At 40.0% G+C, this 25,470-nt stretch overlaps 2 protein-coding genes across 3 annotated transcripts; one reads left to right on the forward strand and one right to left on the reverse strand.

Annotated features, from left to right (window-relative positions):
- The first annotated feature begins 5,029 nt into the window (after nucleotides 1-5,029).
- Nucleotides 5,030-9,038, forward strand: ddit3 (DNA-damage-inducible transcript 3). The gene is made up of 4 exons (XM_082533274.1): nucleotides 5,030-5,185; nucleotides 6,487-6,548; nucleotides 6,890-7,098; nucleotides 7,287-9,038. Exons 3-4 carry the CDS (start codon nucleotides 6,943-6,945, stop codon nucleotides 8,055-8,057), a joined length of 927 nt encoding a protein of 308 aa, XP_082389400.1. The 5' UTR covers nucleotides 5,030-5,185; nucleotides 6,487-6,548; nucleotides 6,890-6,942; the 3' UTR covers nucleotides 8,058-9,038.
- On the reverse strand, nucleotides 8,635-25,313 carry mars1 (methionyl-tRNA synthetase 1). Of its 2 annotated transcripts, XM_082533271.1 has the most exons (22): nucleotides 25,043-25,313; nucleotides 23,608-23,698; nucleotides 23,272-23,350; nucleotides 22,852-22,983; nucleotides 21,510-21,585; nucleotides 21,143-21,327; nucleotides 20,700-20,809; nucleotides 20,498-20,614; nucleotides 20,094-20,297; nucleotides 17,853-18,054; nucleotides 16,320-16,394; nucleotides 15,890-16,060; nucleotides 15,323-15,418; nucleotides 14,418-14,535; nucleotides 14,009-14,222; nucleotides 12,471-12,602; nucleotides 12,064-12,168; nucleotides 11,632-11,827; nucleotides 10,977-11,048; nucleotides 10,665-10,691; nucleotides 10,242-10,373; nucleotides 8,635-9,725 (listed from the first exon to the last, which is right to left on the reverse strand). In XM_082533271.1, the coding sequence occupies exons 1-22, from the start codon at nucleotides 25,143-25,145 to the stop codon at nucleotides 9,576-9,578; spliced, it is 2,787 nt and encodes a 928-aa protein (XP_082389397.1). In that variant the 5' UTR covers nucleotides 25,146-25,313; the 3' UTR covers nucleotides 8,635-9,575. The 2 variants fall into 2 exon arrangements, with proteins under 2 accessions (XP_082389397.1, XP_082389398.1); XM_082533272.1 differs by lacking the exon at nucleotides 10,665-10,691 and having other exon boundaries at nucleotides 25,043-25,312.
- Between the last annotated feature and the right edge of the window lie 157 nt (nucleotides 25,314-25,470).

Below are 25,470 nucleotides of genomic sequence, written 5' to 3' on the forward strand. Positions count from 1 at the left end.
CCTGTCTCTCATAGCATTCTGCTTGTCATAACAGGGCAGTATTACAAAACTTCACAGGACAGTTATTTTAAAAAAAAATTAAAAGGTTAAGTATTGTAGAAACTGTTGCACTAGAATAAAGGCAAACAGCAAAGTTAAAGCAGGAACAGAAAGCACCCAGTCGAGTAGAAACCTAAATGTAAAAGGATTATTTCTGTACGCTGCCTTTTGACAAGTAAAAACAGGAGCCACTAAATGAATTTAAGGTCAGTCTCAAATCCATCTAGTAGTTGTGCGTGTGTAAAAAGCATTTATTCAAAAAGCTGGCTCCTGTCTGAAGTCAAGTGATGGGATTAGTGACAAAGGCCGACAGATAGCATACAGCAGGGCGAGGATCAGGTGCTTGTGGTGAGTCATTCAGATACATCAGCCCCTGCGAGTTAGGTAACAGCGAGCCTCTCGCAAGTGGATTAATAGTTTACTGAGCTACGAACATTGCCCCAAAAGAAACACGCAGCCAGAAGTTAGATTTCATGCCTTTGACATGCGCTCCATTTTTGGACTCGTGTACTTAAACCTGACCCTGAATTAGATACGACGTTTGATAAAGCCTCTGTTACCAAGCCTGTGGATCATTTCTTTACTTTAGCTGATTATTATGTCTGTGTCTCTCAGCCTATATTACATCTGTCCTTTTATTCCAAAGAGTTATGTGCTGACTGTGGACTCCAGCTTACCAGTTTCCCTTACATGTGGGAGAGCTGCCTGCTCGGACAAGACGTATCAAGTGTAAGTTTCAGGGAATTAGTTCCACAGATCCAACTTAGAAGGGAATGCCACAGATGAGCACAGAGACGTACAGTGTACTGTATATCATGTTATACCACATTTGTCCTTCTATTTCGGGTGCGCTAGATTGGGTCAGCTCAGCCCCATCTGTTAAGAGACACTTTAACACAATCACAAACTGACTATTTAGCAAGAGCACAAAGTATTTATTGAACAGCTGTATTATCTTTTAATGTGGAAATTTAAGGAATGATTAAATACATTTTAAGAGAAAGGTTTAAATCCAAAAAGCACAAACAATAAATATTGTCTCTGCAGTATAAATGTAGCTGCTTAAATACTGAATGTCAGCACCAGAAGCTTTTACTCTACTGGACAAAGTAAATATTAAAGTCCTCTGGCAGCACAGAGCAGCTGAACACAGAGGAGGCAGAAGGGAGCACCAATTGCTCTAAAATCTCTGTTTCTGGTGCTGATATGGGAAAAACTAGAATGAGAGGAAGAAAAGGATGGTGTAAGAGCCTGGAGTGTGTGTTTCGCTGCCAGAATACCCACCTGTTCAGACAGGCGTTTAAAGTTTAATGCGCTACAGTCTTTCGCTTTAGCTTTTTGTTGTTGTTATTGTTTTTATCCCTTTTTTTCAATTTCTCTTTTATCTCTGACATATGAATGAAGAAATCCAGAATAATGCATGTAGATAATAACAGCTCTGCCGTGCTGTAAAGATTTTCGATATAATCGTGAAATTTTAATTTAATTTAATTTACCACCCTGTTACTTCCACCTCAGAAATAACAAATAGAACAATTAATAAAAGAAGTCCAAAAACCTGAATGGGTTTGAAGGAGAGAAGAGGTGAGTGGAGAAGAGCTTTTACGGGTTTTACAGTCGTGCGGCACAATGAGGCTTGAAGACGGGGTACAGATGGGTGAGGCTCAGAGGTAAGCAGGGCTAAACATGCTAACAAGATTGTCTGCGAAGTCATCCCAAAGCTCCGAACACACAAATCTCACCAGGCAGATGTGATGCATAGCTGATGAATCTGGACGAGCTGTGATTGAGTGCTGAAATCATTTCAAACTTTAAGAGCTCTGAGATAGTTTGCTGCTTCGCGTGAATGCTGGCTGTCCTGTATTTATAAATGAAATGATAGATGGGGAAAGTTCCTGAGGGGAAAACTGCAAATTAGTTGATTAATGGGCATCAGCACACAATAGAGAATTGCATTATTGGTCTCAGCTGAGATGAGCATTGACAAGAGAGATGAATGTAGTAACTAAAGAGGCCTCGAAGCTTAATGACAAAGCTAAAAAAAAAATATATATCTGTTGGCAAAATTTGCCTTAAAAAGTATAACCAGTGTATGTTTGTCTAAGAACCACTGATTATTGTGTACTAATTTAGGATTTGGTTAATGCATTTTACACTTTACAAGAAGGTCTCTCTGTTTGTTGTCAGGGTGACCAAGAAAACAGTTAAAACACACCATGAGAAAGAGCAAGGCAGGATACAAAAAAGGGATTTACTGTATCACCAGCACTTGTTAACAGCTGTATCAGTTGGTCTCAGTTCAGAGGGATTCCGACAGCTGGTGTGTGTGTGTGTGTGTGTGCGTGTGTGTGTGTTTGTCGGGAGGAACTGGGTGTGGAGTCTTGACCAAGGGCATAGGACAGAAAGAGGGGAGCGTGGTATAGTGGCTGGAAAATTCCCCAGACTCTTTCTGCCTGTAAAACAAAAGTCAAGAGTTTATTTTCAAGAGATAACAACCACTGTCCCTTTAATTTCATTTACCTTATTTTGCTGTCCTTGCTGATTGTTTATTACATTTCAAGCACAAAGGCTTCTTTTAAATCTGTGTGGCAGCACAACAAAGAACCATATTTTCTGCATCGATAACCCCGTAAAGGCTGGGTTCTTTCACTTGTCATATTTCTAATAAATAAATATAAACATAATATTACTTTACCGGGCTGTTTCTTGCTTTATTTTGTGTGAACTGTGAAACACAATTGTGTTGTTATTATGTTGGTTTCACAGAAATAGTTTTTTAAAAAAGAAGGCAAAAACATATTCAGCCAACATCTCCAAAAGCTGATCCACACAAGCAGACAATTTAGACTCTGCAGGACTTGTTTACACTCTGTTACCTCAGAGCATGAAAAGGAACAGAAAAACAAATGCATTGTCTATACCAGTCTTTATCTTTGTTTTATTTTTTACTTTTTGAAATTATATATATTTTTTAAAAAGGTGACAATCGATTAGAAAGCAGGGGTCATCGTCATTAGAGCGTAATAACAGTCTAAAAAATATGCAACCTAGATTTGGGGTTGTAAACAGTGTTTTATAATGACTACAACACAGACGACGGGACTGACAAAATAAACAGACGGCATGGGTGGAGAGGGAGGGGTGTAGCGAAAGTATGCTCAACTACTCAGCAACAGCCACTCAAGTCGTGACGTGTTCACGGTGCTTCCTGCAGCGCTTTAACCCGGGTCCTAGAGACAGTATTTGAGCTTTCTATTCGCTACTTGGCGCTGTTGCTATGGGGCTGTGCATGTTGAGGCGTGCACGTTGCACCGTGCATGGAAAACAGTTTGCGTGTGCTGACTGAGAGTCTAAGGTTGGGGCAGAAAGTGTCAGGAGCAGGTTAAAGAAACCGCATCGAGAGCATAAACATGATGAAACCAGATTTGATTCCGCCACTTTTTATTGTATTTTTTTTTATTGTTGCTGTTGTTATTGTTGTTTACCTTCTTTAATGTCGACGATCCAACATTGTGACTACCGCAGGACAGTGAAGCATGGCTCCCCGTGCGTCTGAGGCGATGACCTCGTTGAACTTTAACCCACAACAAATATTTATGCAGGTGGTTTATTATCTGTATTTTAGTCTGTGGGAGTTTAACTAGACTTTTATAAATTATGTAAACAACTTTCATGTGTTATTAATATCTAAAAAATATGTTATATAGGTCCAGGTAGAGGTGAAACGCTACGATATTCATATTATTAAGTTTACAGTATACTGTAAGAGGATGTTTACATGTGAAGAGTGACACCCCAGGAACTTATGTTGTTCTGTAAGTGCAAGTTACACAAATATGTCAACAAGCACCCGATGTTTTACTATATATATGCGACAAATATATTTTGTGTGTGTGTGTGTGTGTATATATATATATATATATATAGAGAGAGAGAGATGTTTTTGTTATACAAGTATATATAAGTAACATACCTACAAAACCAGAATTTCTTTTAGCAAAGAACTGATAAATTTCATCATTGCCAGATTAAAACACGGGAGCATTAGTCTGCGGCTGGATCACACCCAGCTCCGCGGGCTCGCGCCACAGACGCTCCACCGGCCGGGCATGTGTTTTCATATCTCGCGCGGAGCAGCAGCAGCAGAGCGCGCGGTATGAAATGGCTGAGAATACGAGCAAGAGTGCAAGTGTGTGCTATGCTGCAAATATTACCTGACAAACACCTAACACATGGCCTCCAAAAAACGCGTTATTTCGACGTTAGTCTGGGTGGGGGCAGGTGGGTTTTTGTCCCCCTCGGACATGCCACGGGGGTAAAAAAACAAAACAAAACAAAAAAACCCAAACCAAAACAAGGCAGGTGTGCGGCGACTGCCGGTGCCACGGACAAACTTTACACAAACACATGGAATCAAAAGTCAGGTAAACGCACGCGGATGGCAACACAATAAATGAACACGTCACGGGAGCAAGTAAGCGCTAAATGGATTGGATAGAAAACAGATTTTAAAAAAAAATTCACGATAAAACAATTAGTAGAGGGGGGGAAATCGATTCAGCTTTTGTGTTCCGGAAACAAACAATTCTTCGACATTAGATCCATGCATATATGTATATTTTTAGATTTTTGTTAGAGCCAACACTGTTTAATAAAACATGTTCTGATTCTGCTGGTGTTATCCCCAGCTAGAAATTGGTTGCCAAGCATTGCATCATTCCTTTCATGTGACTCCCATACGCCCCAAATTCGTCCTGGCCGTCTTATGACTGCATCACAATTGCTGCTCGCACAAACTATACACGCTAGTGTGAACAACCAGCTAACCCGCAGATTTCCCCCGCCCCGAGCTGTTTTCGGGTCACTCTATTGGATGTCACCAAGGAAAAGATGTTAACTCTGCTCTTCTTATTGGTCCACGGGAATGTCAGGTTTCGTCGCTCTGGTTAGGTTGCGCCGAAATTACCTTCCCATGCATAGTTCGGTTGGCGTCTCCCACAATATAAACGCCGCCGGGAGTTTCCGTAAAATCACATTCAGCCGTCAAGACTGAACAATGGTTAACATGAGCTATCACCAATTTTTACTAAAATATCTACATTCGAATTCAAGACAGTCGAGAAGGCGAGCGAATAAAAGAAAAAGGGTAAGCGGATGTTCCTGTTAGCAGTTCTGCTGTTTTTAATCTTTCAGTGAACAACTAACGGCGACTTCACACACTCTCGGAGTGCTCCATCGGTGTAGTGGAAAACGAAAAAAGCACTGTGCATGTTTTTTGGCCGATATTTCAGAGCCATTTTTAGAATAACAGTTGCTTTAATCGACCATAATTTTATTCGAGTTGTTTTTAGGTGTTGTCCGCTTCGTTTTCCAAGTTGTCAAGCTCTCACGGACTTGTGCCGAGGAAGTTTCGATGTTTTGGCAGCCGACCGTGCCGAACGCCCCGACACAATTCCGCGAATGTAGCACCAAAGGCATGCACCGCTTTAAATTTCAGTTGTCATTGATTGTGAGCGTTTATAACAGAGTCTATACTGCGCCGTAACGTCTGACAGTAATTGGTGGAGCTGTCGACATGAAATTGGACGTGTTTAATTTTTGTTTTTTGCGCTTTGACAGTCCCGTTTAGGGTGAAACGTTCACCGCTGAATGAGCAGCTGTTTTCGTTACTTTTCCTTTCCACCCATCCCACTCTTTGCTTTTCTCTTTTCTCTCTACGTCTCCTTTTGTTTCGCCCATTCCCCCGGCTGGACTTGGGTTTCCATGACGTAATTGTCTTGGCGTACAGTGGTCATGTAACTAAAACAGGAAAAACGTATATACGCATGTTATTATAAAACACTGTTAAAAAGGAAAAATGTCACGCGTTTTGGTCACCACAGTTTTAACGCGTGTACGTTTGCGTTCACATCTGATGTTTAACAGGAGGAAGCTAAACAGGGTTTCTTTATTTGTATTTTTTACCGCTCACATTTTATATCACTGCCTAAGTCAAAGTATTTTATTTTTTCTCTTTACACATTAAAAAACCTTTTTATGACAAAACTCAGTCATTGTGATGGCTTTTGTGTACTGGTCTTTAAGACGACTGTAAGCAGAGCAGACAGTCAGAGCTGGACTCCTGAGTTTCCTCGGCGTTTTAACCACTTGTTTATCGACTCCGGCGTGTTTTGAGGACCGTCAAAAGCAGGGGGCGCAGTGGAGAGCACCTTGGTCTTTGTTTACAATAATTATGTGACGGGAATTTTGCCTTCTTTCTTCTTCTTTATTATTTCATCAGTTAAACCAGTGGCGTTTCGGGCACCTTTTTGTTTCCACTCACAGCAGGCTCTGTGTTCGCCAAATCTCTATTTTGATTTTGAAATCTCAGCAATTTCAATCAGTAAGGGGGGGAAAAACACTATTCTTTTTCTTACTAACCTACTAAATATGTATGTTTCTTTGCAGAATTATTGGGACAAGCTATCTCCAACAAATTGCCAGACTTGATTAAAGGAGGCTTTCTAAAGGTAATATTTAACATTCATTCCATCTTTTAAGATTTCGACGTGATCTTTTTTATTTTTCCATCCATTTAATTGTGGAATTACGGCATCCTAAATTGATTTCATTTTTTTGGTGCAATAATGCATTTTTCTCTGTGTTACTCTGTTTTATTTAAACTTGATTAATTATTGAGTAGACAAAGCCTGACTATAGTATTCAGTTTTGAGACAGACCATCCTAAATCCCTGTGTACTCGGACTACATATCTAATTACAGTTATTTTTAAATTGAACACAATGTCAGTCATCTAACCTGCAGCTGCTTTGCACTTTTCCCTTTCACCCCCCCTCCCCTCCCCTCTCAGGTCCAGTGTGAACTGTGTGGCCGAGTATCTGTGCGTTGCGACTGATTGGCGAGATGACTGCCGAGTGGCTACACCTGCCCCCGCCGTACCCCCCTGGTGTGGGGCCGTTGTATGGTGCAGAGTTGGAGGCGTGGTATGAGGACCTGCAGGATATTCTGGGCTCTGACACAGGAGGGGCAAAACTGGCACGAGCCCCTACATGCACCGAGGTCAGTAGTTTGAAAAATGAAATGGTATCATACCCATGATGAATGTGAGTCTTTGTTCATTGCACTTTTTTTTCTGTTTTCTTTTATTTTAATTTTTGTGAAAATTTTCACTCGTGTGCCAGACGACGTTTAATTTACTTGCACTTTTTACTCTCGTCAGGTTTGACATTTACATTTTGTGCTTCCAGAAGGAGCCAGAGTTCATGGATGTCCTAGAAAGTTGCTCTCTGACGTGGCTGACTGATGGCAGCCAGACATGGGGTGACGGTGTCCAGAGGACCACAGAGGAGATCCACAGCACCCAGACCCTGCATCACAACTCGTCGTCATCCTCCTCTTCCTCCTCCTCCTGCATGAGTCCAGCTGTTACAGAAGAACGGCAGGTGGAGGCTGAGGGTGGGAGAAGTGGAGATGGCTCGGCAGGAGGTGGCAGTGACTTGCTGCCTCCCGAGTTCTTCGAGTTGCTGAGTGATGGAGGAGTGGGAATGGTGGATGCGAGTGGAGCAGTGATCAGCAGTGGCTATTATTACCACCACCAGCACCACCAGGCTAATGTCCATCCTGCATCTCCCTCAGCCAGCGAGGAGGAACTGCCTTGTGTCCCCGATTCGCCATCTTGCTCCTCTTCAGCCTCCCAGTCACCATCTCAAATTTGTTCTTCTCCCTCTTCGCCTGTGTCTTCTCCCTCTGTTTACCCATCCTCCCGTTTGGGAAAACGCAAGAGGACCACCAGCGAGAGGGCCAACGGTGCCTTGTCCTCTTTTGTTTCCTCCTCGCAGCGCTCATCCTACTCATCTACCAAAAAGAGTCGCAAAGAAAGAGAGCAGGAGAACGAGAGGAAGGTACAGGAGCTGACAGAGCAGAACGAGCGTCTTAAAGCAGAAATCGAAAGGCTGGGAGAGGAGGTACAGAGGACACGAAGAGCCCTTATCGAGAGACTAGTCAACACCAGAAAATGAGAGGGAGGTGGTGAAGGAAGACGGGAATAAAATATGTCAGGTCCTACAGAATTCGAACAAGCAGTGGTGGGGAAAGGTGTAACAGGGTGGTCATGAAATGCCTCTTAGAAGAATGGAAACCAAAGATAAATTTTTATAAGTGAGGATTTTGTTTCTTGTAAAAGACAGATAAAGATTGCAAGAAGAAGGAAAGTGATGAAAGTCAAGACATGAAAGGGTACAGAGAGAAAAGGGGCTGCAACAGCATTGCGGCTTTTCGAAAGACACAGCATGTATGAAGGAGAACAGACGGCTCTTAAGTGCAAATCATGCAGAGGTTTTAATGAATGTCATTTTGAGGAATGCCTAATGAGATCCATATTTTGAGTTGCATGTAGGACAGAAAGGAACTTCATTTAAAGAGCATTTCACTGATAGATCTTCCCACCATTTTGCAATAAATTGTAACTCCTACTTTAAGGGCTGCAATCTGGCTAGCAGAGATTATTTGCCCCAATTTGTGGAGAGTTTAGGAGCTCAGGAAAAGTCTGAAAGTGCCCAGTGCAGTGTGAGTATGAGAGAATGCTTTTTATTTGTGGGGGGAGGAAAAAAAAAAAAAGACATCATTTTCTTACTTTTGTATAACCCATGGCTTGTGTGTATGTGTATTTAGATAAAGCAAGTAGGAACCGGCTCTACTTTCTAAGCTGACCTTTTCTATTATGGGAATTTGGGGTAGAATTATTAAGAGCTCTTCTACCCTTATTTACTATTTTTATATAATGCTGTAATATATACAATTGTACTGTAAAGGCTTGTACTGTAATATACCAACATATCCGCTGTTATTTTCTCATTGTAGTCACTTAAATTGTTAATTGTAGAATACTGCATGCATGGCTTTTGTCACTGATGGCATTAAATCTATGTATTTTACCATACCATTCATTTTATCCTGCGTTGTAACACACTCAATTTGCAATAAACAAGAAAACTAGAATATTTTTCTGTGTCTGTGATTATTTGTCTTAAGGATCTGTGCTCTTTGTGTGTGTGTGGTAAATGAGAAAGGTGGAGAGTACAGACATTTTTTTCTGAAGTTAATCATTTTATTTTATGGATCTAAAAAATGGTATTCGTAGCAAAACAAATTTCCAGAGGATTTATATATATATATATAAAAACATCTTTAGATGCACAACACACCTTCCAACACTAATATTGTATGCTGACTTTATCACAGGGAGAGTATAAAATCAGTTTCTTTTGGTGTAGGGATTTGGAAAAAATCCCTCCATTCTGTAGCTGTATTCATTGGACTCTCTCTTTGTCGGTTTTCATTTCCCCGTCGGCCAATCCAGCATTTCATTAGTCCTCAGTGCCAATACCACATTGTCTTAGATCCTGTCACGGCTTTGCCTTAAGCTAATACCCATCTTGCTCTCTCTCTCTGTGTACATCTTGTTCCCGTTCTCCACTATCATACCTCGACCCATACTTAGACTAACCTCCATCCTTTTTTCTTTCCCTTTTTAAATTTCACTTCTTCTTGCCCTTTTGAGGTGCAGGCTCAGGGTTCTTCCCCTCAGCCAGGGCTAGCTGTTTCTTAAGGTCCAACAGTTTGGCCACCTCTGCTGTGATCACGGCCTTCTCTGCTTTCTGGGCTTTGAGTGCTCGGACCTTCTCCCCCTGTGATGAGTAAAATTAAACAGTTGTTGAGAATTTCAGAATGAAATCACAAAAGCAACGATTTGTAGTTTTGCAAATGTGCGTTTTTGTCTGCAGAAGGACGTCGCCCTAAACGAATTTCCAAATATTTGACAGCAACAATCGTGACTGAAAGTATCTTGTAACATATGAAAAAAAAAATTCTATTATAATTTTTTTTTTAGAAATCTACAAATTACAAAAAAATTTTCAAAAAAGAAATAACAGATTTTATACTTAACGAATAAATTCAGCATGTGCAACAAATGTTTGGTGTATGTGCGTTACTTCCGGAATGTTAGACGTTTTTGTTCTTTTGCGGAAAATACAGTACGCTTTGTTATCCAGTTATCAAAAAAATGAATTAAGAATAAAACGCTACATTCAATTTTTATTTCAAATTATTCAAAAATACTGATTACAACGCCGCTTAACATGGAAGAACCGCATTGGCTTTTCTTAGATCAGCAGCGTATTTAAGGCGGCCGGCGCTCTCACCTGCTCCGCCACAGCCTGGGTGAGCTGCTTGGCTTTCTCCGGGTCCACTTGGTTCACCGTCCCCACCTCAACAGCTACAGCAGGAGCTGGCACAGCAGCAGACTGAGCGCTGGCAGCGTTACGAACTGTTGTCTGAAGGTGGAAACGGAGAGAAGATGTTTGAATCGGAGGCATTTTGAGGATTATTTCTACACAGTAATTACTTCATTTCAAACAACACTACTCATCACTCAAAATGCAAGTGGGATCGTATGAGTCAATGAATGGACAATGAATCACAGGAGACACGAGATGATGAGTAAAAATACAAAATTTGAGGATGTTAAATTAGCAGCTAGTGTTAGTGAAGGCATGCGGTAAATCAGCGCTGACACTCCAGAACTACTGTGGACTGACTCTTCACAAACAAATACCACTCAATACCTTCTTCTTAGGTGGTTCGTCTTCAAGCTAGAGGCAAGAGGGTTTAGAAAGGGATTATTTTTTATCTATATGACTGATGCTTAATACATAATTTAAACATTTGTGGTGTGTTTGCGCTATATCGTGTTTTAAAAAGCGGGCAGCTCAATTAAGTACAAATTATTTTTTATGACAGTCTCACAGACACCAGTGAACAGATATAGTTTATCAATTCTTTCTTATTTCATTATTAATTAATATGTTGAACCTATATTACTACGAGACCCGAATGAACTCATGCACAGACCATTAGGTACCATAAACATCAAATACCTGCTGTCCACCAAATTTCTTCTTCAAAGCTTCAATCTGATCCACCTCCAGTTTCTGGAATAACGGACTGACCTGGGAAAAACGAGTTGGCAGAGGCAATAAAAAGGTAAAAATTAAAAATATATGCAGGAATTTTCAAAAGTTTGCAATCGTCGATCCAGCCTAAGGACAGTATATCTGAAAATTTAACCTGGAGGCTCTGTGCTCATCAGTGAACAAAGAGGATTATGCAAGTAAGTAAGTACATAACTATGTATGAGAAATCGGCAGCGTTTCCGTGATGCCGACCACCACACGGTGAATAGCGTTACACTTCAAACAAATGAGAATATTTGTGTACATGTAAGCGTCCAGATACTTATCCGAGGACAACAACTGCAAATCATTATAGCAGTAGTGTTGGACTTGAGCCTCAGTAGGCACAAACAGATCACCACAATTATACCTGAAGGGACAAGTGGCCTGAGAGAAACTTGCTGCTTGCTCGAAGGCTGAGGCCTCCAAACACAGCCTAGGCTATTATTCTTTATTATTCTATTGTTCTGCTCAGTTGACACACTGTTGCATCCTCATTGTATCACCCAGCATTAACAGATACGTTCCTGTGTCTACACATGTACAACCTGTGTGTAATACGTGTCGCGGTTGTACTCACCGCGCCAATCCGGTGGCCTGCACTCAGGGAACATACAAAGGTGCCATTGCCTTCTAACATGGTGTTGATGCAAGATGGAGGGGCGTTGAGTTGATCCCTGATTGTTTGGCTGACCGCTGGCATATACGGGGAGAGCATCACCGACAGCAAGCACGCAATATTCACAGACACACCAGTCACCGTGCCTGCACGCTGCCTGCAAACAGAGGATAAGTAAGTCGACATCTATAGGTCAAAATGGACAGAAATTAGATCTTAAATACATTTTTTCTACAAAAAATTCAATTTAAGACATTTTGTCTGAGATAAATCAAATTAATTTCTCCTCTAAACAGAGATGTTTACTATAAAAAAAAAAAGTCATTTTCCCGTCTCTGTTTTATTATAAAATAAAAATTTGTGACTAATAAAATGTAACACAAATCCAGGTACCTTTCTGAATCTCCTCCCTTGATCTTCTTCCAGGGTTCATTGACCTGAATGTACTGATTGCCGTGACGAGAGATATTCAGGATGTGTTTCAGCGCATCGCGGATTCTGTGACATATCATATCGATCATTAAGAGCGCGACAATGACAGCAGGACGATTTTCATCAATACTCGAGGCCCAGTCTACTCACATAAAGTTTCAGCTTGTGATATAATTGACAATTTAACTAGTAGTTCAGAAAATTATTTGATAATTTATTTGTACATTTTTGAGTTTTAAATCACTGTGTAAAACAAATTCAAGACAACAGCAGCTCTAAAAAGGTCATTTTAATTAAGCTGGCATGTTTCTGTCTAAATGCTAACATCACCCCACTGCTGTTGCTTGTCACTGCTATGTGATTCTTACTTGATTTTGTCCATGAGCTGGATGTACTGCTGCAGCTCCCAGCTCACCAGAGCCAGAAGCTTCTTATCTTCCTCCTGTAGCTCCATCACAGGCACACAGCCCTCAAAGAACTTGGTGACAAACATGCCGGCTCTGGAGAAGAAAGCGAGAGGAGGCTTTTTACAAAGCAGATAAACAACAGGGGTCAGAGGAAAATGCTGGAATGAAGAGAGACGAAGCGAGAGACTTGGGGAGGGGGTGCGAGAGCAAAACGAGGGAAGGGCAGGTTGCTAGACTTGCTAATTGTTTATAAATTATAGATTTTGTTGCCATATGTAATTGCAATGCTCTCCTTATTTAAACCAACACAACAGTGCACTACGTGGAGTTGCTTCTCAGTTCCTTGTTTGCTTCTAAACTGTAGCTGTGTCTGGAACATGTCATTTTTGATATGAGTCTTATGTGCGCATCAGGAGGACGTTCGTGGTGAGAAAGTTTTTGTCGTGGCTGATGCAACACACTGTTCTATATTTTACACGTCTCTTAGCCTCTGAGGAAGGTCTGCGAGACCAAAATGCTTTGACAAGAATGTCAAATTTACAATGAACTGAGATTCTGATGTGTGAACAGAAACTTTGTGTGTCCTTTTGTTTGTTTTAGCCTTCTAATTAGTGAAACTGACATTCCCTAAGGGTTTTCATTCAGGGGGAATAAAGAACAATATTATTACTGGTAAAATGAGTGAGTCTACAGCAGTATTTTTGCTAGTAAATATGGGCATTTAGCCATATTTGTTTGTTAATTGGCATCAAAATATTTTTAATAAACAGCATTTACATGGTACAAAGTCTTCTATAAATTTGTATGTGTGTCTAAGATGGACCCACTGTCACTAATGATGTTGTGATTCAGGGGTTGGATCCAGGCAGGACAGAACTTCTTTTCTGAAGCAGAACACTTACTCCTCCAACACCTTAGGCTGGTTGCAATCTACAAGATATTTTCGAACCAATTAGGGATCAGCATTGCTGCCCGAGACCAATTTTGAAGATCAAGGTACTTTGGGAAAAAAAAGCTGCTGAGAAAAATCTTTGATGTGGGATTTAACCCTGATCTTTTAAAAATCATTTGAGGCGATGTAATTGGGGCTAAATTACGCCATCCCAAACAAATTTGGAAAACTGGGTGAATCTCTTGTAATAGTTAAAGTACAACAATCTGAAAAGTTCGTTGTTAATTGGACTGGATGACAGTTTTATTGCATATTTACTTTCTGAGTGAAACTTCTGCAGAGACTGTGAGCAACTTGAGGATGTAGACTGCCCCATTTTTTATATCGCTAGTGGTTGAGATGAACTAATAACATTATAAGAGACAGCTTAAAAAAAAAAGACCCAGAAAAACAAGTATTTGTATGTAATAACCTAACATGAGACTGGTTTGAGTTTGTTAGGTTTACTGACCATTTTCAGATTCTTAAATTTCTCTAAAGTACATTTTATTTGTAAAACATAAAAAAGAGCAGGAAGTCCCTTTAAAACATCTTGGCTTTTACCAACCTGTTGATGAAATTGCCCAGGTTGTTGAGCAGTTCAGAGTTGTTCTTCAGAGCCATGTCTGCCCAGGAGAAAGCTGAATCCTGTCCCTCTGGACGCACATACAGGAGGTAGAATCTCCACACATCAGAAGGGATACCGGTGTCCTTCGCCATGTCTCCAAACACACCCACACCGCGGCTCTTGGAGAACTTTGTGTCCTCATAATTCAGATATTCTGAGTGAAAGTTACAGCACAGGGTACTGTCAAAACCCAAAGCTTTGACCAAAACGCATAATTACCCATCCAGTAACACTGCACCCATGTTTCATTCATGTGTTTTAAAACAACTTCAAGCATCTGCTGAGAAAACCAAAATCACACAAATACTTAATCAGCCGGCGAAATCAGTCAGTTATAATAAGTGCTTACCTGTGGCAATGAGGTGGTTGACAAGAGTGTAGTTGTCCTGGGCTCCCAGTAGAGAGCAGGGGAACACCACACTGTGAAAAGGCACATTGTCTTTGGCCATGAAGTTGTACAGCTCCACCTGGTGGCAAAGAAAATACAGTGCACTGTGAGGGTGACATCATATTAGATCATCATGAGATCATCCAGTTCAAAGAGGACTTATCTGCTATCCCCAACCCCCCTCTCTGCCTCTCTCTCTCTCCTTCTGCAAATACAGAGCATCACACACTCATAAAACGGGATCAATCCCAGAGTTTTAGATGGAGAGATGAGCCAGTGAGTGAAGAAGATAGTGATGCTTATGTGAGCAAATGCCTGACTTTGATTAGCTATCAGATTTTAGGTCCATTGAGCAGACATGTAAATGAAGAAGCTAACTAAAGAGTACTTGCTTCCTGTTTGACGCTTGTGCTAGATATGTAATTAACTGTGTGTAAGGTTAAAATAAATGTTAAATGGTTCCTCTTTAAAAAACAAAAAAAAAACAAAACTAGAACACAAAGGGCGATCCTTAAATAAAAATGATCTAGAAAACTATATTAAGACTGAACATGTTGTGCATTACATCTCATAGGGCAAATCTTGATCAGCCGTATATATCCTTCACCACAATCTCTTGTGTACAAATGATAGCCGTGGGAGTAAAACTAAACGCTAATGTCTTTCTCTGTTGCACATCAGAGTTATATGGAGCTAGGAAATACACCACGTTCTAATGAAAAAGACCAGATGGGGGAGTAAAAAAAGCTATTAGATCCATTCACTGTGGAAAAGGGGACAAAAATCTGTGCCAAGCTTGTGCATCAGTACTGTCTACGGCTCATGAATTTTGACATTTGTTGGGGTCTGGGCTAGGGGGGTGGTACCTGATGGGGATTCTTCCACCACTTTTCCCATTCGTTGGTGTAGTTGGCCGTAATGGACAGATAACCAATGGGGGCATCAAACCACACGTAGAACACCTACAAAGACAGAAAGCGAGTACCAAATGATAAGAGTCCAAATTTTCTGTTTTGTTACAGAAACTAATAATGATGACAAAAGGAAAAATAGAAAAAAAATTGAAAGAATGAATTCTAAGGATGCACAGAGACCTGATCAGAAATGGCATCCTTGGAGTATTTGTGTGCAAGAAAAAAAAAAAGTTCCAGAAGTGTGTGCTAAAAGTTATTAATATGTTTTGATAAGCCAAACCTAAAAAATCTGATATTACATATTGATATTATGTATTATATTTCAGTCACTGCAGCTTTTGTGACGAGGTTATGAAGCACAAAGTCATTTTAGTTGTTAAAAACACGACTTTAGATATGAAGTCAAAGAGAAAAAATTGATTGGATTAAGCATGTTTTCAAAGTCTGCAGAAATACCAAACTAAACATCAAGAAAACGAGATCTGTGATGTAACCATTTCCTTTTAAATAGAAGCAGACCTTCTCTTTAAAGTCAGCGTGAGGTACTGGTGTTCCCCAATGCAGGTCTCTGGTGATGCAGCGAGGTTTGAGTCCATCTCTTAGCCAGGAGCGAGTGATCTGTTTGGCATTTGCTGTCCAATCTCCTGTGCTGGTTGACTTCTCCAGCCACTGCTCCAACTGACTTTCCAGCTGCACAGGAGAAAGAGGAGAATGAAAATGCTGACAAAATACACCCAGTGTCTTAACTCTAAAGCACAGCTTTTGAAAGACTAAAGCTGTTTATATAATAACATTACCGCAGGGATAACTGCTTTCCACAAGCTGTCTTTCAATGATACCTTAAACTTACTAAACTGGATTACTTTGCCTCCATCCCTGTGACCAAAGAAGCACTGTATGAACTGAGAATGGACGGCTCAGGGCATTCAATGAAGTGTGAAAATCATACCTTTGGCAGGTCCAGGAAAAGATGCTTAGAGGAGCGGATGACTGGAGTCTGCCTACAGACCTTACATTGAGGTTCCTGGAAGAAAACACGGCCAACACCGATAATCATTGATTATAGCAACATTTGACAAGAATTTTTACTCTGAATTTACCAATTTAATTTTACAAAAATAATTTTAAGAGTGTGAACGCAGCAGTACATTAACAACTCTAGAAAGTCTTCTAGATTTACAGTTTTCTACCACAGGGGAAAATAAATATTGTAACAGAGGCATAATATGCGTTCTCCAGCGGCAATCTAAAAAGCCCAGAAACACAAGTGATGCATACTGGCATATTTTAGAAAGGGTACTATAATCTCCAAGTACATTCCCGAAGTACTAGGAGATTATTTTTCCATTAATATTTATATTTTCATATTAGCAATGAGTAAAAACAAAAGAAAACCAGAAACAGTTTACATCATTATATCATATTTTTAGTTCCCAACACAATATCGCACAAATCCTTAGCACTAACGTTACTCAAATGAATCCAAACTCTGACTATAAAAGGACAAAAATTACTATATCAATTTGTTAAAGTATTTGCAAAAATGTATACATATAAATATAAATGTGAGGCTTCTTAGGTGCTGTAAGAATGATGACATATATAATGCCCATATACCAGTATCCTTTCCAAATGTTGCCAATATGAACAAAGGCAGTAGAATTTTTAAATAGTTTTAAAGACAAAAGACAGTTTATGAAAGTTTGACTTTCTTTGACCTTGAAGAAGAGATCAGAGGTCCAAAGTATTGTGATATTTAGAGTCCTCATACAGTTGATCCCCAGTATTCACAAACGTCTGCTAATAGCTGAAATTCCCCTCTAGACCCCTTCTAAAAACACTTATTTACCTATTTTAATAATTGAAACTCCAAATATGACTTAAACTATCACTTAAAAAAAAAAAAATCATAAAAAAATGTATTTGGTCATAAAAATAAAGTGAAAATAATTCAAATGTTTTAGATGAGACTGAAAATAAAATTTATAAAAAAAAAATGTTTTAGATGTGCTCTACAAAGAAAAAAATAAAAAAAAAATTTTTTCGAATAGGTGAATTTTCTTTTTTTTTTTTTTTCTTCATCCATTCGTTTTTATTTAGTTATCGTCATGTTTTTGCCAGAAAAAAATAGTTGTTGAATAGGCGAATTTTCCGCGAATAATTTGAAGTTACGTTCCACAGAAAAATCTTTTTGTTGTCAGTTTTTGACAAATAAATAATTGAAAACCTAGAAAAAACGTAGTGAACGTTTGCTAACATGACCCCACTCCCCTACAAAGCCTTCTTAGACCACAATCAAAGATTTTCAAGCTTTCATGTTCACAGACAGAATCCCACACACACAAACACTACCAGAAACAAAAACATAGTAATTATGTGTGAGTTGTCAAGAACTTTCTTCCACCACAATTCTCTCTATAGTCATCAATAGTTATGCCCTCTACAATGATATGAGACGTACAGGCTGCTCTTCCACACTCACCCTGAGGTCCACAGCATTGATGAGTCGTCCACACTTGTCACACTGGTCACCACGAGCTTCAGGGTAACTGCAGTGTGGACAGATACCTTCTACAAAGCGATCAGCCAGGAATCGCTGACAGTTTTCACAACGTAGCTGCTCCACTGTGTCTTCTATTAGGAAACCACGCTCATGAAGTCGCCAGAAAATATCTTGAGCTATCCTGAAAGATTAACAGAGGAACAAGATGGTTAAAAGGGTTTCTTTAGGATTATAGACAATGACCTGTGTTAGATACAGCGATACGGTCTTATGTTGAGATCATTTATTAAAGCCTGATCACAGTTTGGGGAGTTTTTTTGCCAGCATGGATCAATGCTGCTCTTTTATGTTGGTTAGAAATGGACGTAAACTTTCTCAGCAAATATGGCCAGGGAAAAAAAAATACATAAGAAAAAAAATCAAGAGAAGATGGTTGGTTGATACTACTGAGTGATAAGAAAAATATGAAGCAAAAAAGAATTAAAACAAAAAAATCAAACAAACAACAAACCCCCCCCCAAAAAAACGACAATTCAGCTGTGGGCTGGTAAATGTAAAATCTAAGGCCTAACCTCCTTTCAATGGATCAAGTCAAAAGCCTTTAATCTGTGGGCTGTTTATTTCTCAAAGCACACTGCACTGGTGCATGGTGCTTGATGTCTTTTATGTTGTACTTTATCAAAGCTAAGGTCCCAAAACAAGAGTTTTTATCTTTGTAGTCCTTGTCAGTGTGCAATAACTAGAATTTAGGACTAATCTTTCGTGAAGAAAAGGCCATGCCTCAGAGGTGTGACTCAGAGATCCCACGATACGATGTTACCATAACGTGATATTACTGAAATTGTGGACATTTTGCATTATGCTGAGTACTGGAATAACACTTACTATGAATTTTATCCATTTTAACTGCAATTTATCTCCTCAGAGTTAAACTTTGTCAATATCTGTGTTATCCAATAGATACAAAGTTGAAGTGATCTTTCTTTGGTAATGCTTTTGCTACAAAACGTTTTAAGCCTCCCAAATGTTGCCATAAGATGGAGTCAGTCTGCTACCAGTCTCCAGTTGAATCTAATCGAGCTGGCAATTACATACAACCGGTTTCTGATTACACAGCAATTAACACAGCAATAAACTGTCAAAAAAATAAATTAAAAAAAAATCCCCACCCATGACAGCCACCCATCCTTTCACAAATGTTTCTAGCAGCAGTCTGCACGACCAGCTGACGAGTTTTACACACCTGTGGCCATGAAAGTGTTTGGAAACACTCGAGTTCAATGATTTGGATGAGTAAGCAAATGCTTTTGGCAAAATAATATACAACTCAGCATTTCTGTGTATTATTTAAACACACAGAAAAAAGAAACAATTTGTGTTGTTAGTGCATTTAGGAGACTAGACAGAGGGACAGAGGGCGAATGGAGGAAATGGTCTGGGGTGGACTTGAACTTAGTCCCTCTGCAGAACCTTTGATGCATGAGTCGCCAGGTCAACGCATATTTCCACCCTTTACAGACATTTCTAATTACAGAATTCAGTAAAGCCTTGGGAAGTAGGCAGTAGTAACCTACATTTAAAAGCCATGCTGTATAATCTCTGAGATTAAGAGAAGTACAGTTTATGGTTTATGGTTAATTTATGGTTAGACTTCCACTACTGGTATCTAGGGCAAGATTATACTAATCCGATGTTAGATCATTTTATAGTATACGGAAACACTAATGTTTTCATTCATCAGACCCACATCCAGCCTATGTCAGGACTCTGGTCAAAAAAACATGATCTTATATTCTGCTGGCTTCTCTGTTTAACCTCCTAAGACCCGAACTCTTCCACGGCATGCATTTTTAATTTCTCTTTGATATCTGGGCATATTGGGACCTGATGAATGTAAAAAAAAAAGAATTACCAGATTTTTTTCCCCCCGATTTTTGTTTCTAAGAAAAATCAGAGCCACATATGGGGATATTCGTTTAAAATTCCGATAGAACAGTAGCAGTACAATGTCCTCGTAAGTGGATATCAGGCCATTGTTGAGCAAAATTTATTATTTTGGTCTAAATAACCCAAAATGTGATGTCCACATATGTGGACGCCAGGTCCTAGGAGGTTAAAGATACTTGTGTTTCTTGAAAGAACAACCTTGTCTTAAAGTACCAATTTAAGAATAGACTCATTTGTTCTCACCCATGTCCTTGGACAGGCCCTCTCACTTACTCTGTCTGCTTCTCGGTGGTGGTTCTGCCAAAATAGTCAAAGTCAATCTGGAACCATTTGTAGATGCTGGAGTGAACAGCGTGGTACTTGTCACAGATCTGTTGGGGTGTCAGGCCCTCCTCTCTGGCCTTGTTCTCTGTAGCAGTGCCATACTCATCTGTGCCACACACAAACAACATATTCCAGCCTCGTAGGTGGCCATACCTAGCAGAAGCAGATGGAGTAAGGTGTGGAAGAGTTATGATCAAAGATGATGAGTGAAAAAACATAGAACAAGTATTCACAGGCCTTTCCATTACACATCTACAAGAATGTCTGTGTATTCAGGTACTGTTTGTAAAGTCTGCATTTGCTGAAAGGAACAATGATTGTTTTTCCAACAGATTACAAAATGTAATTCCTACCTGGAGAAGACATCAGCACTGAGGACACAGCCAATAATGTTACCCAGGTGAGGAACATTATTGACATAGGGCAAGGCGCTGGTCACCAGGACATTTCGCTTGCCCTCCTGAGGCAAACTAGTGGGAAAAAAAACAGAACTAAATTTTAGCTGGCCTTAACAGTATACATGTGTGTGAAATGATGGTGCCATTAATAACTTACATGGGGTGTTGCTTTTTTGTAGCTGGAGGGCAAGTGTTCAAACCCTTACTCCAAGTGAGAGCTGCTGCTTCCATCTCCTCCTCTGAAACAACACGCTCACCTCCTTCTTCCTAATCAAACCAGGAGACAAAGACAATCATTATCCACGACATATTCTCCGCTATTATAGCATCATCTGCTATCCACACATTCACTGACTTCCTATAAATGTGTGTTCTAACATTTGCTCTTAAATCTGACTGACACTTTTAAAATACTGTGCTTTCAAAGAGTATAAACCATGTTTGTGGAAGTGCATGCGTCTATAGGTTAATGAAAACCAACAATGATAAGTTTTCCTAGAAACCTAATGTGTTGTTTGGAAGAAAGGCACTAAATTTATGCCTCTCAGTAAGAACACATTCAGTCTAATAGTTATCTCGATGATATACTGTTGCAGGTACCTCAGCAGAGTTGCTATTAGACGGCTGTGTCTCTCTGCACTGGCTGCTCTGAGGAGCAGGCTGCTTCTGCATATAGCTTTTCATGCCCTGCAGACCTTTTCCCTGTAGCACTTTCTGAGCAGCAGACTGACAAGCGTTCATAGCAGCCACACGGTCAAACCAAGCCTTCAAAGACTTGTGTTCACCTGAAAAGAGATCAGGAGATGGAAGGTGAAATTTTGTAAAATACGTGAAAAAGAGAAATCAGAAATTAAACATTCAAAGATTAAATTGAATGAAAAAGTAAGTTAAATAAAGCAAAGCAAAAGGGAAATAGCCAGCAATACATGTCAAATAATAATGGATTTTAAAATGCATTCATATTTACCCAGTGTTAGTGAAGAATCAGATAAAACAGGAAAGAATCCGGCCCACAAAACAAGATCAGCAGCGGAAACAGAATCCTGAAACACAGCACAGTTAATTCAACATTAGTTTAAAGCAATTGCTAAATACTGTTTCTGAATTAACAATGTTTTGAAATCCCCAAGCAAAGGAGAAGAGGGATTCATCTTTGCACCTGCAACTTTCTATATAGAGAACAACCATGAAGGGGACTACTTACAGCTTTTATGTGCTTGCATCTCACTAAAAAAGTACTACACCTACAGCTAAGACTTCCTTGCTGTGTGCACTTACGGCACTTTTTCTTTAGTTTTATAGAAAAATGTTGCCAGAGGAGCCAGATCTGGCCCAATGGAGTTGCTCAGTCAAGCTCAGATAAACTTTAAAAGAGATATTTTGAACTTTTGACTTACTGACTTCTATCAAGTATATATTTTGTAGATTGAAAAAGCCTGAAAATGTGTTTTCTTTATTTTCTAAATGTACTCACACAATAGACTTTTCAGTCATAGCATTATGACCTCCTGCCTAATATTGTGTTGGTCTCTCTTTTGCTACCAAAGCAGCCCTGACAAATCGAGGCACAGACTCCACTTAGACCCCTGAAGGTGTGCTGCGGTAACTGGTACCAAGATGTAAGCAACAAAACCTTTAGGTCGTGTAAGTTGTGAGGTAGGACATCCTTGGGTTGGACTTGTTTGTGCAGCACATTCCACAGATGATTGATTGGATTGAGATCTGGGGAATCTGGAGGCCAAGTCAACACCTCAAACTCATTCCTGTGGAAACCACCGTTTCTTTGTAGCAGAGCTTGAAAAGAGGCCACAGCTGAAAAAGGCCACAGTCATTGGGGAATACCGTTTCCATGAAATGGTGTACATAGTCTGCAACAATGCTGACAATTCTGAGACCTTTCATTCAGAACCAGCATTACCTTTTCAGCAATCTGCACTACCAGCAGCTTGTTTGTTGGATTGGACCACATGGGCCGGCTTCACTGCCCACACATATCGTGAACTTGTGCAGCCCATGACCCTGTTGCTGGTTCACTACTGTTCCTTCCTTGGACCACTGTTGATAGCTACTGACCACTTCAGACAAGGAAATCCCACAAGAGCATTTTTCCTGCTTTGAAGACATCAACTTTGAGAACAAAATGTGAACTTGCTCCCTAATATATCCCACATACCAACAGCTGCCACAATGAAAAGATAATCAGTGTTATTCACTTCCCCTGTCAGTGGTCATAATGTTATGCCTGACTGGGGTATATTACAGGTAAACATGCACTGAAAAAAGAAGATACACAGGAGACCATACTGTACCCCAGTTAAATAAGGTGCGTTCCTTTTGCTCAAGCTTTGTTCCAAGACGTTTATGGGACCCTGGAGAACCTTGGACACCTCTGAACTCTTCCCCTGCAGCACTGCCATGTGAAGAGCCTGCTGCAATGCAGGCTGCGCAAAAAGGACAAAACAGGATTAATAACAATTTACCAAGCAAGTGTGATTGAGGTCAGAGAATTACTTGGACTGCTTAACGCTTGTTTCCGTACATTGTTCTTTTGATAGCGTGAGTTTTAATAATTTAGCAGCATGGATTTATATCCGCTTTTCCATGAGGTTTATAGAAGTACAGTAAGAGGATTCTGCACAAGAGAACGTACAAAAGCATGAACTGAAAATAGTTTTAACACAGCAGATTAACACCAAACTAAAAGGTCTGCTTATTTATGTAGAGTATACCTGAAGAACTGTGGCCTCCCATTCCAGCCATTGATCGCAAAGCTCACTGCATTCTTGTCCATTTACTTCAAACAGGTATCTAAGGGATTCAAAACACATGGTAAGAGATATATTTTATACTTGCTGCTAAAATGGGTAAAGCATAAAAATATAGTTTTGGTTCTATTGGTTGCCATCTTTATTTTATTTATTTATTTATTTAAGTTAAAATCCACTGTGGGGGTGTACAGAAGACAAACTACAAACTTTGCATCTTTTTCAAGCAAATTATTGACCTAACTGTATACTACCACTCATAAAGAGCCAAGCAAAAAGGCCTATGTGAAGTTTACTGACCGGCAGATGGCATTGGAACTGAAAAGGTATTGTCCACTGGGCAGGGCCAAAGCTGGCAATGTTGGACGGCTGAGGAAAGGCACCACCCTTTCTGGGAAAATGGAAAAAGAGACAAAACCTTTTAACAAATATTATACTCCTGGACTAGTTGGATTAATATTGTTTATTAAATCTAGGCGGAAAATGTAGTCACATGTTTCAGTCAGAGCACAGATTTTTAATAGTGGCTCACGAATGGTGGTTCTTTATACGGCATTATTACAGCAGACATTTATATTTTATTGCATTCACCTGAAGTAACGAGCAACATTTTGAATTTGGTATAAAAATGCTTTTTAAACTGTGTGGGGTTTTTTCACTGTCTCTAAGACAGTTTATATGCGAGTAGTCACATGCCAGATGGCTCTTGGTATTCATCTCTGTGATTCAAGATTAGCACCCATCTGGGGTTAGGATGAAGCTGGAGTTTGTTACTATTTTATTAGAAACTATTTCACAGAATACTAAATTAAAACTTACTGCTAAACCTAAGCAAGTTTTCCAAAGGGCCATTATTGTCAAGTATAGGTCAGAACTATGAGTCCCAAATACTCTACTAAAACCTCTCTCAACTGTGGAATGAAGTCGGGGTACCAGGAAAGAACCCACGGACACGGGAAGAACATGTACACAGCTGCTTTTTCTGTCTGACTTCGCCGTGCTAAAGGCTTTTTGGCTTCCTGGATTCCTAACTGTGACTTTGCTGGGTGTAGACAAAACCCACCAAACAGGAATAACAGTGCTGGACATGTATGCCACATCACATTTTGGCACACTTAAGTCTGCCTTGTGTCAGCTTTGGTGAAATATGTCCGTTTCACAGCAACAATAAAGCAATGAATAAAGAAAAACATGTTTCTCCAAACGTGTTCTACCTGTTGGCTTTTCTAATTCTGAGACAGTGAAATATCCTACAAAACATAATCATACCTAGGATAAACTCACACTGTTTATATATAGATATGTACTTTATTAATAAAAACAACACAGTCTTCTAACTTTATAATGGTAAGCTAATTCAAACAGACGGTAGCTGTAGCTGCACACTGGCTAAAAAACAAACAAACACCCCGACATGAAGCTGGACAAGCAAACAAGTCTAAAACATGACAAACGAACGGTGATTTCCAGTAAAGCTAATTCTAGCCGCTTCTCAGACGCAGATATTGTTCTCTACATTCATTGTGACTGTCACTCACAGACAGATGCCACCAGAAGAAGGCTGGCTAACCAGCTAGTTCGCTAGTACACAGTCACAACCGTTAAAGGACAAGTTTAGCTCAGACCTGCATAAAACTTGCATAATGGCTAGCATGTTTTACCAAAACACTGTCGTTATTAGTTATAATTACAGGTAATTACACAGAGGAATGCTAACCTCACTAGGTTTTCTTACCATCGTGGTTGACAAACTGGACGCCGCACTGCACTCCCGTCGCTTCTAACGCTGCTAGCGCCTTCAGGCAGTGCGGGTTGCCTTCACTTACGAACAGATTCATTTGTCCGTTGGTTGCCACACAAACTAAAGACTGGTTGTTATTTTTTATCACTTTTAAACAAGACAAGCCGCTGCTCAGTAGTAACTTCGCCGGCGAGTGCTGACCACGCTGATGCAAACACTGTCGGCGCCGTTAAAAATGACGGGGATGTAGTTTTAGGATGTTTAACGAGCCGCTCAGAGAAGCAGTAGTTCCCTGTTTAGTTGACTACACCTCCCATAAACCCTTTCCCAAACAGTTATTTTGGCAGTAACGAGGTGTGCTTGCGCTTTGTTAATAGATCAACATCTCCGGGCGGAGTACACTGTTCGTGTTGTGCGCTCTC

Source organism: Aulonocara stuartgranti, assembly GCF_965226115.1.
Source record: "Aulonocara stuartgranti genome assembly, chromosome: 5".
NCBI classification, from domain to species: domain Eukaryota; kingdom Metazoa; phylum Chordata; class Actinopteri; order Cichliformes; family Cichlidae; genus Aulonocara; species Aulonocara stuartgranti.